A 15,623-nucleotide genomic window follows, 5' to 3' on the forward strand; every position below is an offset into this window, starting at 1 on the left:
ACGTAACGTCGACCAAGAGAATGCGACTCGCGTTGCGTCTCTGCCAGTCGGAGTTTTTTTTTTTTTTTTTAACCGTTTGTTTTACTTCATGCACTGAGTGTCTGACACTTTTTGCTGGATTTCATTAAAAAAAATAAAGGAAGTAGTGGTATAAAACTATATTACAAATGAATTAGCTAGCAACACACACACACACTCTCTCTCTCTCTCTCTGCCGGTCATCTGAGTTTTTTTTTTAAACCGTCTGCTGGCTCTAACCAGTTTTTTTTTACTTCACGCACTGAGTGACACTTTCTTGCTGTATTTTATAAATAAATTAAAGGTAGTTGTGTTATAAATAATATTACAAATTAAGCTGCTACACTCACAAAAACACAAACACCCCCCCCCCCCCCCCCCCTCTCATGATCAGTGAAACAGAATAATGAGTAAATAGTTTTCTAATCAGCAATAAATAACAATTTCTGAACAACCCATATCAATTGCATGCTTAAAATACCATACCGGTTAAAGCCCCGCCCATTTCAAGACAACCTGACCCACTTCCGGGTTAAATCCCGCCCACTTCCGGGTTAGGCCCCGCCCAGTCCGAGTACAGATACAGATACAGATAATTCATATGGTTAACAGATACAGATACAGATACAGATAATGCTGTACTCGCTCATCCCTAGCTGGTACCAATGGGACTTGCATGAGCAGACCAACTATGGAGACAGACTTCATTTGTCCAGGGTGCCAAGGCCCTTTGTAGTTATGTGCCAAGGCTATGTGTTAATTGCCAAATAAGAGACTTAAGGATGTAACAAAATCACACCAGTATAGGTTACAAACAGTTCATTAGACTGCAGATTCATGTTCCGTTTATTTGTTGTTGCAGCGTTCTAGGTTCACTGAAAAATAACTAAAAAAAGACAGTTTAAAGTCTCACAAGGTACAAATGTTCACAAGGGAGAGTAAGTGAAATAAATATAGACTTGTGTCAGTTTAGTACGTTTGCTGCTGTATCCTACTTACTGTGAATGTCTGTTAATCATTCATTTCTGAAATCAAGACAAAACTCACTGGATAAAAAACAACAACATTCAAAACAATAAAGTGTTGAACAAAAATAATCCTTCTCAATAATCCTATAGAGGTGTGGAGATTTGAGAAGCGACTAAACATAGACTAAAATTTTCAGTTTTCCTGAGGTATTCGGCTGCTTTGATGGGACACAGATCAGGATAAATGCACACACAGTGGATGAGAATGCTTTTGTGGATAGTTTTGAATAATCTGTGGCCCAAGTTCATGTTTTTAACTGTGTCATTAGATGGCCAGGTTCAAAGCACGACAGCTTTATCCGAAGAAGATGACGAGTTGACCCAAACCATGGCAGCAAAACGTCCCCACAGTAGAAATGATCCGCTAGATGCCCTCATAGGGGTCAACATTGATGGTTGAACACCACACATACGCTGAAGGATGACCATCACTTTTCGAAAATCCTCACTTTCAACTGCTCTTTTCTCAGCTAATTTTTTAACATGTAAATATTAGTATGAACTTAAAAAGATTAAACAACTAAGACATTAACTGGACAAATCTCACAGACATTTAACAAAGAGAAATGGACTAATAAATCCCTGAACTGAGGGTTTGATAATATCAATAATATCAGTTAGTATGTGGTGTTTCATAAGTGCATCTTGTCCTCAAAACAAGTTGTAGTTGCAAATAACCATAATTTGTAGTGATCAAAGTTTCTCTGTGTGCATTAAAGAAAGCATGAAATAGCCTAAGTACAATCACAGGGTATTTTTGATTAGACTAATATATAAATGTGTTATTTTATTTGGTAACGCTTTACAATAAGCTTAATTAGTTAACATTAGTTAACTACCTTAAACATGAACTAAGGATGAACAAAACATCTTCAGCATTTATTAATCTTAGTCATATTAATTTCAACATTTACTAATACGTTCTTAAAATCAAAGGTTGTATTTGTAAACATTAGTTAATGCACTGTGAACTAACATAAACAAACAATGAACAGCTGTATTTTTATTAACTAACATTACCAAAGATTAATAAAAAACTGTAACAAAATTGCTCATGGTTAATTCATGTTGTTAAATACCTTAACTAATGTTAACTAATGAACTTTATTGTAAAGTGTTACCATTTATTTTTACATTTACATAAAGTACAATTTGGTATACTTCTTTTACAGTACTGAGAAGGGACATTAAATATTACTTGATATCTTTCATTTTAATTAATTAATTTACGTTTTATATTCCTATTATTATATTATATTATATTATATTTGTTACAATTCTGTTCTTTGTCTTGTCTTTCCATTTTGGTCATAATGGTTTTAATGTCGGTCTGTAAATCTCACACTTAAAATTGCGCTGACGGTGAGAACCGATGAAAGCACCAAATTATAGATGAAAATGAACAATTAATATATTCAAGCAACTGTGACGAAAAACGACCATAGTGCATTTGCACCCTCGTGTGGTTAAACCTTTTTACAGTCTATGGGTTATACCACATTCTCTGGTTATACACACAAACGCAGTGGTCTCGCTTTTGTGTCAAACAACAGTAGATGTTCTGACGTAGGTCTGTTTAAACTCAGTGGACAGGACAGCAGAGGTCACGAGGACAGTAACTGTGTCCTCTGATATTTACGTTTATATCTGCGTCACCAGCCGAGCGGGTGAGGAATTATCTATTATAAATAAAAGCTAAATGAAAGAGAAACTACATCGCATTTTGAGGTTAAAGCTAACCCCTGTTTATTAATGTTATGTTTATCCCAATTGTAAATTGAGCGTTTAGTAAAGTTAGCCTACAGTGTTTGGAATAACGGTTCTGTCCCGTTAGTAAACAAACAAACGGCCACTGCTGAATTAGCGCTGTTTATTCATTTATCCTGCTTTCCCACAGGCGTCCACCAGCATCATGGCTCATCTCGGAAGATTTATTTCATTCGCAGTTTTATTTGGCTTCGTGACGGCAGGGTTGCATAAAAGAACAGGTAAAGTAAAATTTTACTACATTTAAAGCTTTTGGAATCTGTAAAACACTTAACGTTAAAACATTGATCTTCGTGTCTCCATGGGCCGCATTCCTGTTGTCTTTTTCTCAGACATTTTGTTCACTTCAGCGTATAAATCGTTAGGCAAAGACTGGATCCTTGCTTTACCAGTGAACATACCAGTGTAAATCTTTCCTAGAGCCCATATAAAATGTTTAAATCAAACGCCTCGTCGTGAAAGGCGATTGGCTCATCATGAAAAGCGATGAGAAAAGTAGCAGGGGGCACGTGATCATCTCGCTGCTCGGTTGCCAACGCCGTGTTTAACCCGCTAAATGTCGCTAACTTACTGTACTGTTGCTGCACATTGTGTTTGTTGTTGTTTGATATATTGTATTGATACATTTGAACAAAATGAGTGCCTTATATATTTAGTTATACAACTCTGCCAAAATTGAGACTGTCTGCTAATTTGGCAGTGTTTGTGATAGAGATTTGAATCTTAAATCACTACTGCGTCATTTGGTTTTTATAAAACGTTGGATGGTTATTGATGCAGAGCCAAATGGGAGGAGCTAGAGCTCCAGCTCCCCCTCGCTGGATCTAGTGGGCGGGTTTGTCGCGCTATCAAGCTTGTTAATGTTAGTGCGAGTTCAACCGTGATGGAAGGACATATTTGTTTTAATGCTGGCACACATAATATTGCCTTATTTTTCTCTAATATTTGTCATGATTATGATAAATTATTTTCAACATTGTCAGTATCGTTTCTGTGACGAACAGCATTATGTAAACACTTAATAAGAACATTGCTCACACTATGTGTGTGTTTCTAAAAACTGTTGTAACTTTGTATCTATGTATAGTTTTCTCTTTATAAGGATGAATAGTTGTTTTCCTCACTTTTTAAAGGGGTGGTAAAACACGATTTCACTTTTCTAACTTTAGCTAGTGTGAAATGTTACTGTTTGAGCATAAAAAAACATCTGCAAAGTTACAGCGCTCAAAGTTCAAAGCAAAGGGAGATATTTGCTTTTAAAGAAAAGGACTACAACAAACGGCTGGTAGGGACTACACAACATTTCTCCCGGGTTAGTGTCATCAGCAACCCTAAACTGAACATAATCCCCGCCTCCGGGGTTGCAGTCCATGTTGAGAAGTGGAAAGTTGTTGTATAAGAGTACATTTGTGAGTCAGCTCAAACTTTAGCATCCTTCTTTTCACATGCAATAGAAAGTCACTCTGTGTGCATCTCACAACAGTTCCTATACGAGCGATTTATAGATTATCATGAGCGAATATGCTAATTGAAGATAGTTAACTCCACATCAGCAACATAAATTCTTCAACTAACCATTCAGAGACGTCCTGTTGCATTCTACATGTTGTCACTTCTTCTTGAGTCTCTCCATATTTGTCTGACTCTGTTTTAACATTAAAGGCAGAACAGTTTCTGTCATTTTAGCGTGTCTGTGTGAGGTAATTGCAGCGGCTAACACACAAGACCTCTTGAAACCCCGCCCTCTGAGGCAGCTCATTTGCATTTAAAGGGCCAGGCACAAAACGGTGCGTTTTAGCTAACCCTCAAAAAGTGACAACTTTAACATGCTATATAAAAATATCTGTGTGTGTGAAGTTTTAGCACAAAATACCCCACACACACTCTGGGGACATAAGAGGTTTATTTTACATCTTGTGAAAAGGGCATTTTATCACCCCAGGGTTTCTCATACGTTAATTTATTTGTGGTGGCCCGCCACAATATCAACGCTGACCGCCACACATTGATTTTTTATTTTTTTTACTAAGCCTATTTAAAATCGTATTTGATTGCAGAGTGCCGTAGCGCATTCGCACAGCACTACCTCTCGCTCGTCCCTCTCTCTCTCTCACTCACCCGTACCTCTCGCGCTCTCTCTCCCTCAAGCCTAGTTTATACTTTCGCCTGGCTCTGCAGCGTGAGCCTCCGCTGCCTGCGCGCACCTTCCCAAACAGACGAGGCGTTTACTTGACGTGCCCGCCGTAGTAATATTCTTTGAAATGACAGGAGGTGACTCGGAGTAATTGCCCTCTAAACCACCATGAATCAGCAGTGAGAAGAAGTAAGGTACACAGGTGAATGTTTATTTTAATACACTTCACCAAAACCAAATTACAAAAGAATCGTGTAGTCTAAAGCAGTAAACCTTGAATTTATAAGACTACTTGTTACATTAGAACAAAATAAATGAATCTGAGAACATATACAACTAAATTAACAATAAGCTACATATTTTCTAAATTCACTAAACATTTTAATTTAGTTTCGAGAATTTTTTTTATTAAACATGGACCATAATTAAAAGGGCATGTCTGCTATTGTTGGCTCATTTTGTAAATTTAAACTAGACCCACAAACGGGTGCCGGTGTGATAAGACGTATGTGCTCGGCCAGATTCGGCTCGAAGTCGTGCATCTTCGATGCGGTGCTGCACGTGATGTCAAAAAGTGCCGTGCACACCGGCAGGCGAAATGGGGTCTTGTGCAATGACGTCATGTTTGCCGCGCGCACCGTCGCGCTCGTGCGGATGCGTCGAGTATAAACAAGGCTTCATTCACGCGCTCTCTCTCACTATCACTGATCCGTCATGTGATTGAATGAGCTGTGAATTTTCCGTCATGCTCTATTTTTATCTGTTGGAAAAGTAATGTACGTTTTGGTATTTTAATGTAACATTGAAGAAAAGAATATGTGGCCAAAGTTTTCTTTATTCTGTTGTTCCTGATTATTTCTTTGCTTTGCTTTCAGCTGTAACAATATGAAAAAGACACAGAAACTGTGCTTTCGTGTTCTGATGTCCCACTTTAACGAACGATATCCCATCACTAAAATGCACTAAGAATCTTGTTTTCCCCCAAACCCTCATTCACGTCTCTTTCCCGGTTGGTTTTCACACGAGTGCTTTAAAATGTAATTGTATCTCCCCTTTCACTTCTAAACTCTATCAGCATTGTTTACTGGAATGCAGGAAAATACAATATTTGCTGTCAAAATGGCTGAAAGCACTTCGAAATATATAATGTTCCAGTTAATGTAGGAACATTTTTGGCAAAAGTAACATTACACAAATATTACTGTAGTAATAAGTTACATCTGTAATATGCTGTGGAAAGACTCACCTGAGCTTTTGGGGTTATTAATGCCCCTCTAAAAGTGAATTGTTAATATTTTAATGCTTCTAGGTGACATGTTGATGGTTATGCCAGTTTTTGAGATGCTTATTGCATTCATAGAGCTAACGAGTGCATCGGCAGTGCTTGTTTACAGGGAAAAGGCCACAGTCTTTATGTTAAACTCTAACATCAGTGAAAAAAAACGATAATTCTTGCTCAAACTTCATTGAATGACAAGAACTGATAACGGTCGGTCTGTGAATGCGTGATCCTCATCTCTTACTAAACCACTGTAACCCTGATAAGTGCAAACTCTTTCTTCAATTGAGTAAAACTTGTTTTATCAAGTTCACCTAATGTGGTCTTCCCATCGAATTAACTTAAATATTTAAGTATGGGCAACTTACAAGACAAGTTGACTAAGCATTCCCAATTTATATATTGTTGCATTTACTTGAACAAGCAATAAATCATTAAAACAAGTTATTGCTTCACATCAAAAGCTTTACTAAGGTTTGATCCCCTATATCCATAGCTGAACCTCCATAAAATACTGATTTAACAGCATATTAACCATAATTATCAGAAAAACACAATAACAGTGTTTGAGTAGGTGTATGAGGGCTTTAGAAACAGGGACATGTAATGTCCCAATAAGGCAGCATCCATTTATGATTTTATTAAATATTCAGTATATTTGATTACAGTACATGTTGTTATTATTACATACCGTTTTATAATATACTACACTACATTAGGGACTGAATGACTTCAAGTCTACATTTGGGTGATGAAAGTCGAGTTGACGTCGCCTATTCGCTGATGACGTCATTAATGAACAAATAAGCCAGTGTGTGTGTGTGTGTGTGTGTGTGTGTGTGTGTGTGTGTGTGTGTGTGTGTGTGTGTGTGTGTGTGTGTGTGTGTGTGTGTGTGTGTGTGTGTGTGTGTGTGTGTGTGTGTTACAATGTCGCAGCGCATTAGTATATACGTGCGTACGTAGTAGTACGGTGAATAACGTACGTAGAAATAAACTGTAAAACGTGCATTCTCCCAATTTTGAGCACCCAGATAATCAAATATAATCATAATAATCAAATATTATAATAATCCAACATATCTTGTGGATCGGATTGTGGAGTATTGATTTGTCACTTTAACTGATGGAAACGAGTGTAAAAGAGATTTCTTCTCCTGTTGCGCCCTCTATAGGTCATGACTGTGCAACCTCTACAATACACTGATCTGCACTGAGTATCTGGTACGATTTGCACTAAATAGCATCTAAAAACTATTTGCACTTACAATCAAAATTTGAGAGACCAGTGAAATTTTACAATTCTCAATACCAGCAAAAAGGAATCATCGGTTAACTAATTTAAGAAAAAGTACAAGCAATTATTGAAGACAAGCAAACAGTCAGTAAAGAAATATAGGAATAGTTAATTTCAAAGTCAATTCATCCAAAGATCATAACCCTGGAGTTATTATTATTCTGTCGGCATCCCCATTGTGGAGCAGCTTCAGTACGATGGCCCATGTTTTCTGTGTTCTGCCGGTCATTGCTGAAGTGTGTGATACACCTGATTTTGAGAAATAGCATAAAATGTTGGCCAATAGAGCATTTATATTTAATATTTAAATATAAATATATTTAACTTTTAAAGGTTCTCTATGTAACTTTTGGCACTCTAGCGGTAAATAAACCAAACTGCATGTGTCTTGCACAGGGGCGTGTCTAGAAGGGGGGCACGGGGTGGCACTGGCCCCCCCTGAAATATGATTGGCCCCCCCTGGTGCCCCCCCAACATCATTGGGCTAGATTTACTGTCAACCCGACAATGCCCAACGCCATTGGATCAGAGCGCTGTCAATCACTGCTTGATTTGCGATTCGCAAAGCGAAATCACAGGTCCGCGTTTTTCAAACAGTAGGAGAGAGAGAGAAACACCTCGACACGTCACTGTTTATGGTATATACACACTCAATTACAGTATATATTTTGAAATATCGCACCATATGTTGGTCTGATTACTTTCATGTGTGACTGATCAAGCCAGTAACGTTAGATTAGATAACGTAATTTCGGCAGATGACTTGTCAATGTTATTCTGCGGCAGCGCGTCTACATAAATATAAAATAGATACATGGGTCATTCCTGGTATGCGGTGACTTTCCTGTCCCAATGATTTATTTACTCATATTTTCTCTAAAATGAGTCACATATTTATAATAAATGGCTTAAATTGTAGATTTAAGTATTCTTTACCATTTAATCAGAGATAATAGACATTAAAAATACTATTTTGTATTTTACACAATTTTAATTGATGTATGCATTCAATTATATCATGTCCTCAGTGCACAGTAATCAACTTCTGCAAGAAATATAAACCATGAAATGACAAAAACCTCAAAATATTTTTAAATTATGTTATAGACTAGGCTAAATTGCCTCTAATCATACATATAAATCATGTGGAAATATAGGTCTTTTTCTTAAAATTGTCTTCAATTATTGCGTACCTGAAGTCATCTTCCACCCTGTTAGTATGTACTTTTTTGCCTTCCAAATCCAACTGCAATTTCCTTGAGACCATTTTCAAGAAGTGAAATTTCTTTTCTTTTACCTGCTGGAATTCAACTGTACAAACTGAGGTATGCTTCATCTCTCACTCCTAACTTTTCTTTTAGTTTTTGAAATGTTATCCTGCTTGTTCCCACCTTAAAGTTCCACCCTGTTAGGGTATGTTATGGAGAATGTTTGTCCTATCAAAAAAATGTAAAAACAAATCTGACATAGTTATAAAAGTTCTGTTCATCTGTAGAAGGTTAGCTAGCTAAAAATGTTGATCACTCAAAGAGCTATGGCTAACTTAGCTCAGAATTTTCCACCCTGTTAGGTTTATAGATCTAACAGGGTGGAAAATTCTGAGCTAAGTTAGCCATAGCTCTTTGAATGTTAAACATATTCGATTCATCAAAATTTTTTTGCTTGTTTCAAGAAGAAGAAAAAATCTAAGATGGCATAAGGGACATATACTATCCAAGAAAAGCTCATTATTGTTTAACGTTTACATTATTAACATGTTGTGATAAACGTATATGTCCCTAACAGGGTGGAATATTTTTATGGACAGTGTCTGAACAATCTACCAATAATTATTATTATAGAGTCCCTGAGCTTGACCTATATGTCAAACATCAAACCTAAATGTTAAACATGTCACTATTTTGATAGAATGCTAAAAACATGAAAATCATGCCCTTTTTTCCCCAACATTTATGAAGCCAAAATGTCACCGCATACCAGGAATGACCCACATATTACTTAATGGGGGGTTGTTATGGGGGGACCGCACTGTGGTTGCAGCCGTTGTGTGTGCTGACGCGCAATATTAACACCAGACAGAAGAGTCACATCACCAGATGGAAAGAAGCGTAAATGGATGGAGAAGCATAGGTTACTGTAAAGCTATGTCTTAGTTCGTGATTATCTTGGCGAAAGCCGAGTACAAATCAGCATGAAGTTTTAACATCTACTCTCGTGTAATGGAAATCATTTTTTATCTTTTGTTTTAAAGACTAAAGGCACTATAATATTTTTCCAAAAAAGCAGAGCCGTGGTAAACATTAAAATGTGAGAATTTACATGCAACTCTGTGTAATTTATACTGAATGGGTTTTTGTTTATTTTTACACCAGGACATCCAAGGTTTCTTTACGAAGAAACCATGTCAGAGACAGATTTCATGCAGACAACATTCGCCAACACAGACGCACACACACACACACACACACACACACACACACACACACACACACACACACACACACACACACACACACACACATTCAGTGTTTGTGTTGAGAATAAAGCATGTTAAATAACTAAATAATGCCTAGGTGATGTTTTTTATTTATTAGAGCAAAACTGTGTGGTCCAATCCATGTATAATACAAAATGATTTTCAGGCTCTTGTTCAGTGCCACATTTAATACCATCTATATTAGGTCACTGAGCATTGCAAAGATTTTTTTTTAAATCGTGCTTAATATTTTTTAAACACGTATTTATTTCCATTCGAATTTTCTGATTTCCCATGGGCCCCCCCTGACTGGATCTTGGTCCCCCCTGTGCCCCCCCCCCCCCCCCCCCATTTATAAAATCCTGGAATCGCCCCTGGTCTTGCAGAAGAACATTAATAGCCAGAGCTCCTTCTCTCAGTTTATGGCTATGCACTGATACTCAAACTGGTAAAATAATCCCAATAAGCACTTATAGGCGTACTGTAGTGACTCAGGATAAAACACTTCTTGAAAGATTCATGATGTACTTGCTCATTATATATATTTAGTTGTTTTAAGATCCATCAACAGAATTTCGCAGCAGTGAGTTTTCTGTTTTATTGTCTTTCTCTCGGGTGATCCTGCATAACCTGTTCCCTCGATACTTCACGACCGTAGTCTAACAGCACCACAACTTTTTTTCTTAACTTTCAAAGGTGTAAATAAAAAAATATAAACAATGAACATTAGATGGTTTCCAGATCATGTGTAAATGTTTATGACAATGTAAATATTAATGTAATGTAGCCGGGGATTCAGCCAATGCAGGTGTTCAATGGTCATAACCAGAAACCATGGTTCAATATTTCAGTTTAAATATCATGAAGTCAACCGCTAATGATTGATTCATTAATTTTTTTTGATAGCCAATATCTTAGACAGCGGGGTGTCCGATGGCCAGTGTATATCACGCTATATCATTAAAAGATGCTAAAAGCCGATGCATAACATCTGCTGGAATTAATAAATGTAATCATTTTACATTTATTTTACTGAATTAGAAATAATATAAAAATGTATGAAAAAACATTGCAACTTCTTGATTCTGTAATCCTAATCTGTGTGCATGCTGACAAAATAAAAGTCCTGCTTCAGACACATCGGCCACATGGCCCTGATGATATATATCAGTTGACCACTATAAATATAATTTTTTATCGATTTCCCAGCGTCTACCATTCATACTGTATGAAACCATGTTCATATTTGTTTGCAAATTGCAAAATGTAATTTTCTGAACTGTCCTGTATTGTTTCAGCTCCTCTGTTCTTGGAGAAGTGGGATGCGCTGAATGTGATTTCCCGCCAGAAGAGGAGCAACAGCGGTGATGAAGAGACCAAACTCCCAGCCAGCCTCGAGAGGGAGTGTCTAGAGGAGGTCTGCGATTACGAGGAGGCCAGAGAAGTCTTCCAGGATAACTATCGCACCGTGAGTCTGAGTCTGGCAATCGATCACCCGGCAATCGATCACAGTATCATCTATCGCAATACTGATAGTAGAGCGCTTTGGAAAAAACAAACAGAAACGCACCTTGAGAGAGAGCAGTGAGATCTGGCCTAATGCCGTAATGATGACCCGTTCCCCACCCGTCCAATATCAAATTACACCTTTCTGACATTATCACAGTTTATTCGCTTTAGTTTAGAAAAGGGTAATAAAATATGAGAAGAACTCAGAGTTATTAAATCAGTTGATATTTCACTGGTTTTGTCCGTCCTTCTGTTAGACTCTCACGCATGAATTATGTTGAATATCTGTCAGCTGTTCAATTTAACTACACAATTACATAATACCAGTTTAGCTCAACCACTTACCAAGCAATGCTTCATGTCGTTCAGTCTGTGGTGTAAAAAGGTGCATTAGCAATTAAAGAAAAAACACTTCAGCAAAATATGATCAGCTCAAAGTGTCTGAATCATTTTTGGTCCAAAATTTGTATACATTTTGCTTGTTGTCACTGTATAAAGAATTTTGGGGTATAATATATCACAGTTTACTTTATTTTGCTCTCCTCACTTACATAAATGAACTATAGTATTCTGCACACACTAGTAAAAATTATATCTGTTGTCTGAAGAATTTTTGGTTTGACTATATATTGTCAAGCGATATCACACCCGTATCAGCACGATTGTGATATACAATAAACAATAATTGATCGTTTTGAGTTACTGTCTATATATACCCAATATTTTCAATATTTTCTGCTTTTGCTTTATTTTGTCAAACAAAAACTGTTGTCAACCACAGCAGAGCTGTTGTTCCTGTCCGAGTGGTGCTTTATTACTGAATCCGTGTTTTAAACAGATCAGTGATTCAGTGACCCAATAAATCAGTACATTTCTGAGCACCACACAGAAAAAGAAGAATATGAAACGAATCAGCTGTTCATGACAGGCCCAAACAAAGGGACCAGAACAACACGGTTTAATTATCGTTATAGGCAAAATCCCAGAAAATATTGGGATATAGTTTTTAAATGAAAATCGCACACCCCTATTCTACACATTTAATATTAATGATAATATTCACAGTTCTACTTATAATTATATACAGACTTAAATGGATTGTGTTTGTTTCTTTAAAGGATATCTTCTGGTCTGTCTACATCGGTAAGTTGTGAATGCTGCAGAAACAAACTTGTGTAAAGATGAATGATGGTCATGTGAGGAAGTCTGGTGTCAGTTGTATTTCCAAATGCAAAAATCAATATCCGTTTGTATACATTAAAGGATATATATGTTTTCTGTGTATCATATGTGTTATCCCTCACGATGTCCCTAGATGGTGACCAGTGTGCGAACCATCCGTGCAAAAATGGAGCCATGTGTTCAGATAGTGTGGGCGGTTATGACTGCATTTGCAAATCAGGCTTTACAGGAATCCACTGCGAGACAGGTATGTAACTCAACCCATGATGTTTTAGAAAGACTTCATTCATGTTTATGACTGCTTTCCAGAAAAATCTAACAAACAAAAAATAAAAGCAATGCATCTCTGCATTAACCTAAATATTTGTTCACTGCATATTTTCAAGAGATGCTTTTGAGCACGTTGAGCTCTTTTTAAAAGTACACATTAAAGGGGTCATGAAATGGAAAATCAAAATGTCCTTACACATAAGGACATACACATACGCATTTTGATTTCCACCATTCTGAGGCATCTGGAGCCTGTGTATAAAACTTTGCGTCAATTTAATTCTTAAAGTACGCCACATATGCCAGAACCTGCACAAAATTGCCTTTAGAAATCCTAATCAGCGGAGATTGTGCATACATACATACATGCATCATCACCCTGTCTCCTCCCCAAAATAACCATATACGGTGCTTACAACACCTAGTTTTACTATGCATATCCTTATCTGCATATGATTTCCAAAATGAGGCTTCCTGAACCACTGAGACTTTGCAGCCTATTGCTTCACATCGATCGTTAATTAACCGAAGCTTAATTCAGCATTGCTCACTAGTGACACCTAGCTCCTGTGCAGAGAAATAGCAGACAAATCAATTAATCCTGACCAGACATTTGTCCATTGCCTGGGAATAAAATAAAATATGTAACTTTCTCTGTCTGACTTTACTTGTGCAGAGACTTACTGTCATACATACAGTTAATTAATTATTCATAAATTGTTTGGATAGTGACAGTATGAACAACAAAAGTGAGACTGTGTTGAGTGCAATGCTTATGGTGGAGGGAGTGTAATAAAGCAAACTGAAACAAAGCAGTCTGGGGTGGGAAAAGTTAAAAATTGTTTCTGTTTTGGTTTGGTTTGTGTGCTGTGAACTGTTACTAGTTTTAATGCAGTGTTGTTCTTATGGGACTGGGGATATAGTGGAGCAAACTGCAACACTGCAGTTTTGGCTGAGTGACGGAAGGATTACAATTGATTTTTATTGAGGGACAGAATATTTTGAAGTGTGTTGGAGTTTAGACGATTCCTCTTCTTTGACAAAACCTTTCCAGCCTTGTCCCTTTCGCAAGGAACAGAGAATGCGGGGGAACATAAATGCTAGTGCCAGCTGGTATAAGTGAGGATACTAATGCTTCTGTCGAGCCCAATAGACTGGCGGCTGAGCTGAGCCTGTACTGGTGGAAGCAGAATGGAGACCAGCATTTATGATTACAGTAGAGCATTCAGATTTTAATCTTCATACCGCTTCTTGTAGTTTCCCTTGACTTAAAGGGATAGTTCACCCAAAAATTTAAATTCTTTAATTAATTACTCTCCCTCAAGTCGTTCCAAACCTTCGTTCTTCTTCGGAACACAGATGAAGATATTTTTAATGAAATCTGAGAGCTTTCTGTCCCTCCATCGCCAAAAAGAAAAATAACAACATTATTCATTATACATTATCTCTTTTCTTCCATGTCATTCTCCTATGCTGAATCACTAATGGCGCTTTTCCTCTGCATGATACGGCTCGGTATGGTTCGGCTCGGCGCGGCACGGTTCGGCTCGCTTCGCTTTTCCACTGCGTGGTACGACTTGGCGCGGCATGGCTCGCTTCGCTTTAGCTCGGTTGCTTTTCCACTGCAGTTAGTACCGCTTCAAAGTGGGTGGGATTATGACTGATCGTTATCATCCGCTCCTCTGCAACCAACAAGAGGAACGTCTGCACTTCTCGTCCACTGACCACGATTCAACCATTTCTTTTTTGGGAGTTTTTTTTTCTTCAAGCAAGTCAAGCAAGTAGTTTTAAAACAGCTGCTACAGCGGTGGCTGTTACTGGCTATTTAAATCCTGCGGGTTTGATGTCTCGCAAATACAATGACGCTGGTAGTGACGATTCTGTCTGTCTGACCAATCAGTGATCTACAGTGCTTCCACGTCACATTTTAGTATCGGTACAGTACGCTTGGAACCTCAACAGAGGTGGTACCATTTAAAGCGAGCCGTACTGTACCATACCATGCAGTGGAAAAGCGCCACAAGTGAGCCGTACCGAGCCGAGCCGTACCGTACCATGCAGTGGAAAAGCGCCATTAATTATCTCATATATAACTTCAGCTCTGCTTCAGTGACTACGTTTACATGCAGCCAAATTTCGGGTTATGGTCGGGTTAAGGTCACTATTCGGGTTTCTGAAACATTAGGGATAACCCGTTTACATGCGTGAGCAGAGAGAGTTACTCCTGTATACATGGAATTGCAATATCCCGATGTAAACGCGACGCGCGGTTAGCGTCTGGACGTACGGACAACCTCGAGACGCAATATGCGTCATTTCCGATTCTTCTTCCTGTATCCAAAGACAACAACAACAGCAGCACGCGGATAATGAATAGTTTGGGGCAGATAGCGATCGCCTTTGTTTGCGCTTTGGTGCTGGTAACGTTACTGACCTCGCTCCAAAAGTATGCTGTGCTGCGTCTCGCCATGTTTACTTCCGGTATACTGCAAGCGGGGTTTTGTATGCGCCGAGAAGTTTCTCTACTCAAAAGACCAAGATTCCTTGCGAATAGAACATGCGCAGAACACACATCACTATGGGGATATGCCGATGCGCGTTTACATGACCAAAAATTCGGGTTAGAAAAGGGGTACCCCAGGTATAATATCCCGGTTTTTAAAATC

The 15,623-nt window shown here is 38.0% G+C and overlaps 1 protein-coding gene across 1 annotated transcript in view; it reads left to right on the top strand.

The window, feature by feature from the left end:
• Positions 1-2,506: 2,506 nt before the first annotated feature.
• Positions 2,507-15,623, top strand: part of proza (protein Z, vitamin K-dependent plasma glycoprotein a) — a 36,922-nt gene continuing 23,805 nt past the window's right edge. Inside the window, exons 1-5 of the mRNA XM_077230587.1 lie at positions 2,507-2,713; positions 2,944-3,034; positions 11,295-11,464; positions 12,624-12,648; positions 12,821-12,934. Coding sequence (XP_077086702.1) covers positions 2,959-3,034; positions 11,295-11,464; positions 12,624-12,648; positions 12,821-12,934 — 385 coding nt within the window. The 5' untranslated portion in view covers positions 2,507-2,713; positions 2,944-2,958. The remainder of the gene's footprint in view (positions 2,714-2,943; positions 3,035-11,294; positions 11,465-12,623; positions 12,649-12,820; positions 12,935-15,623) is intronic.

This window comes from Siphateles boraxobius, unplaced genomic scaffold, assembly GCF_051911475.1.
Source record: "Siphateles boraxobius isolate OS27281-9 unplaced genomic scaffold, OSU_SipBor_1 15, whole genome shotgun sequence".
Lineage (NCBI taxonomy): Eukaryota > Metazoa > Chordata > Actinopteri > Cypriniformes > Leuciscidae > Siphateles > Siphateles boraxobius.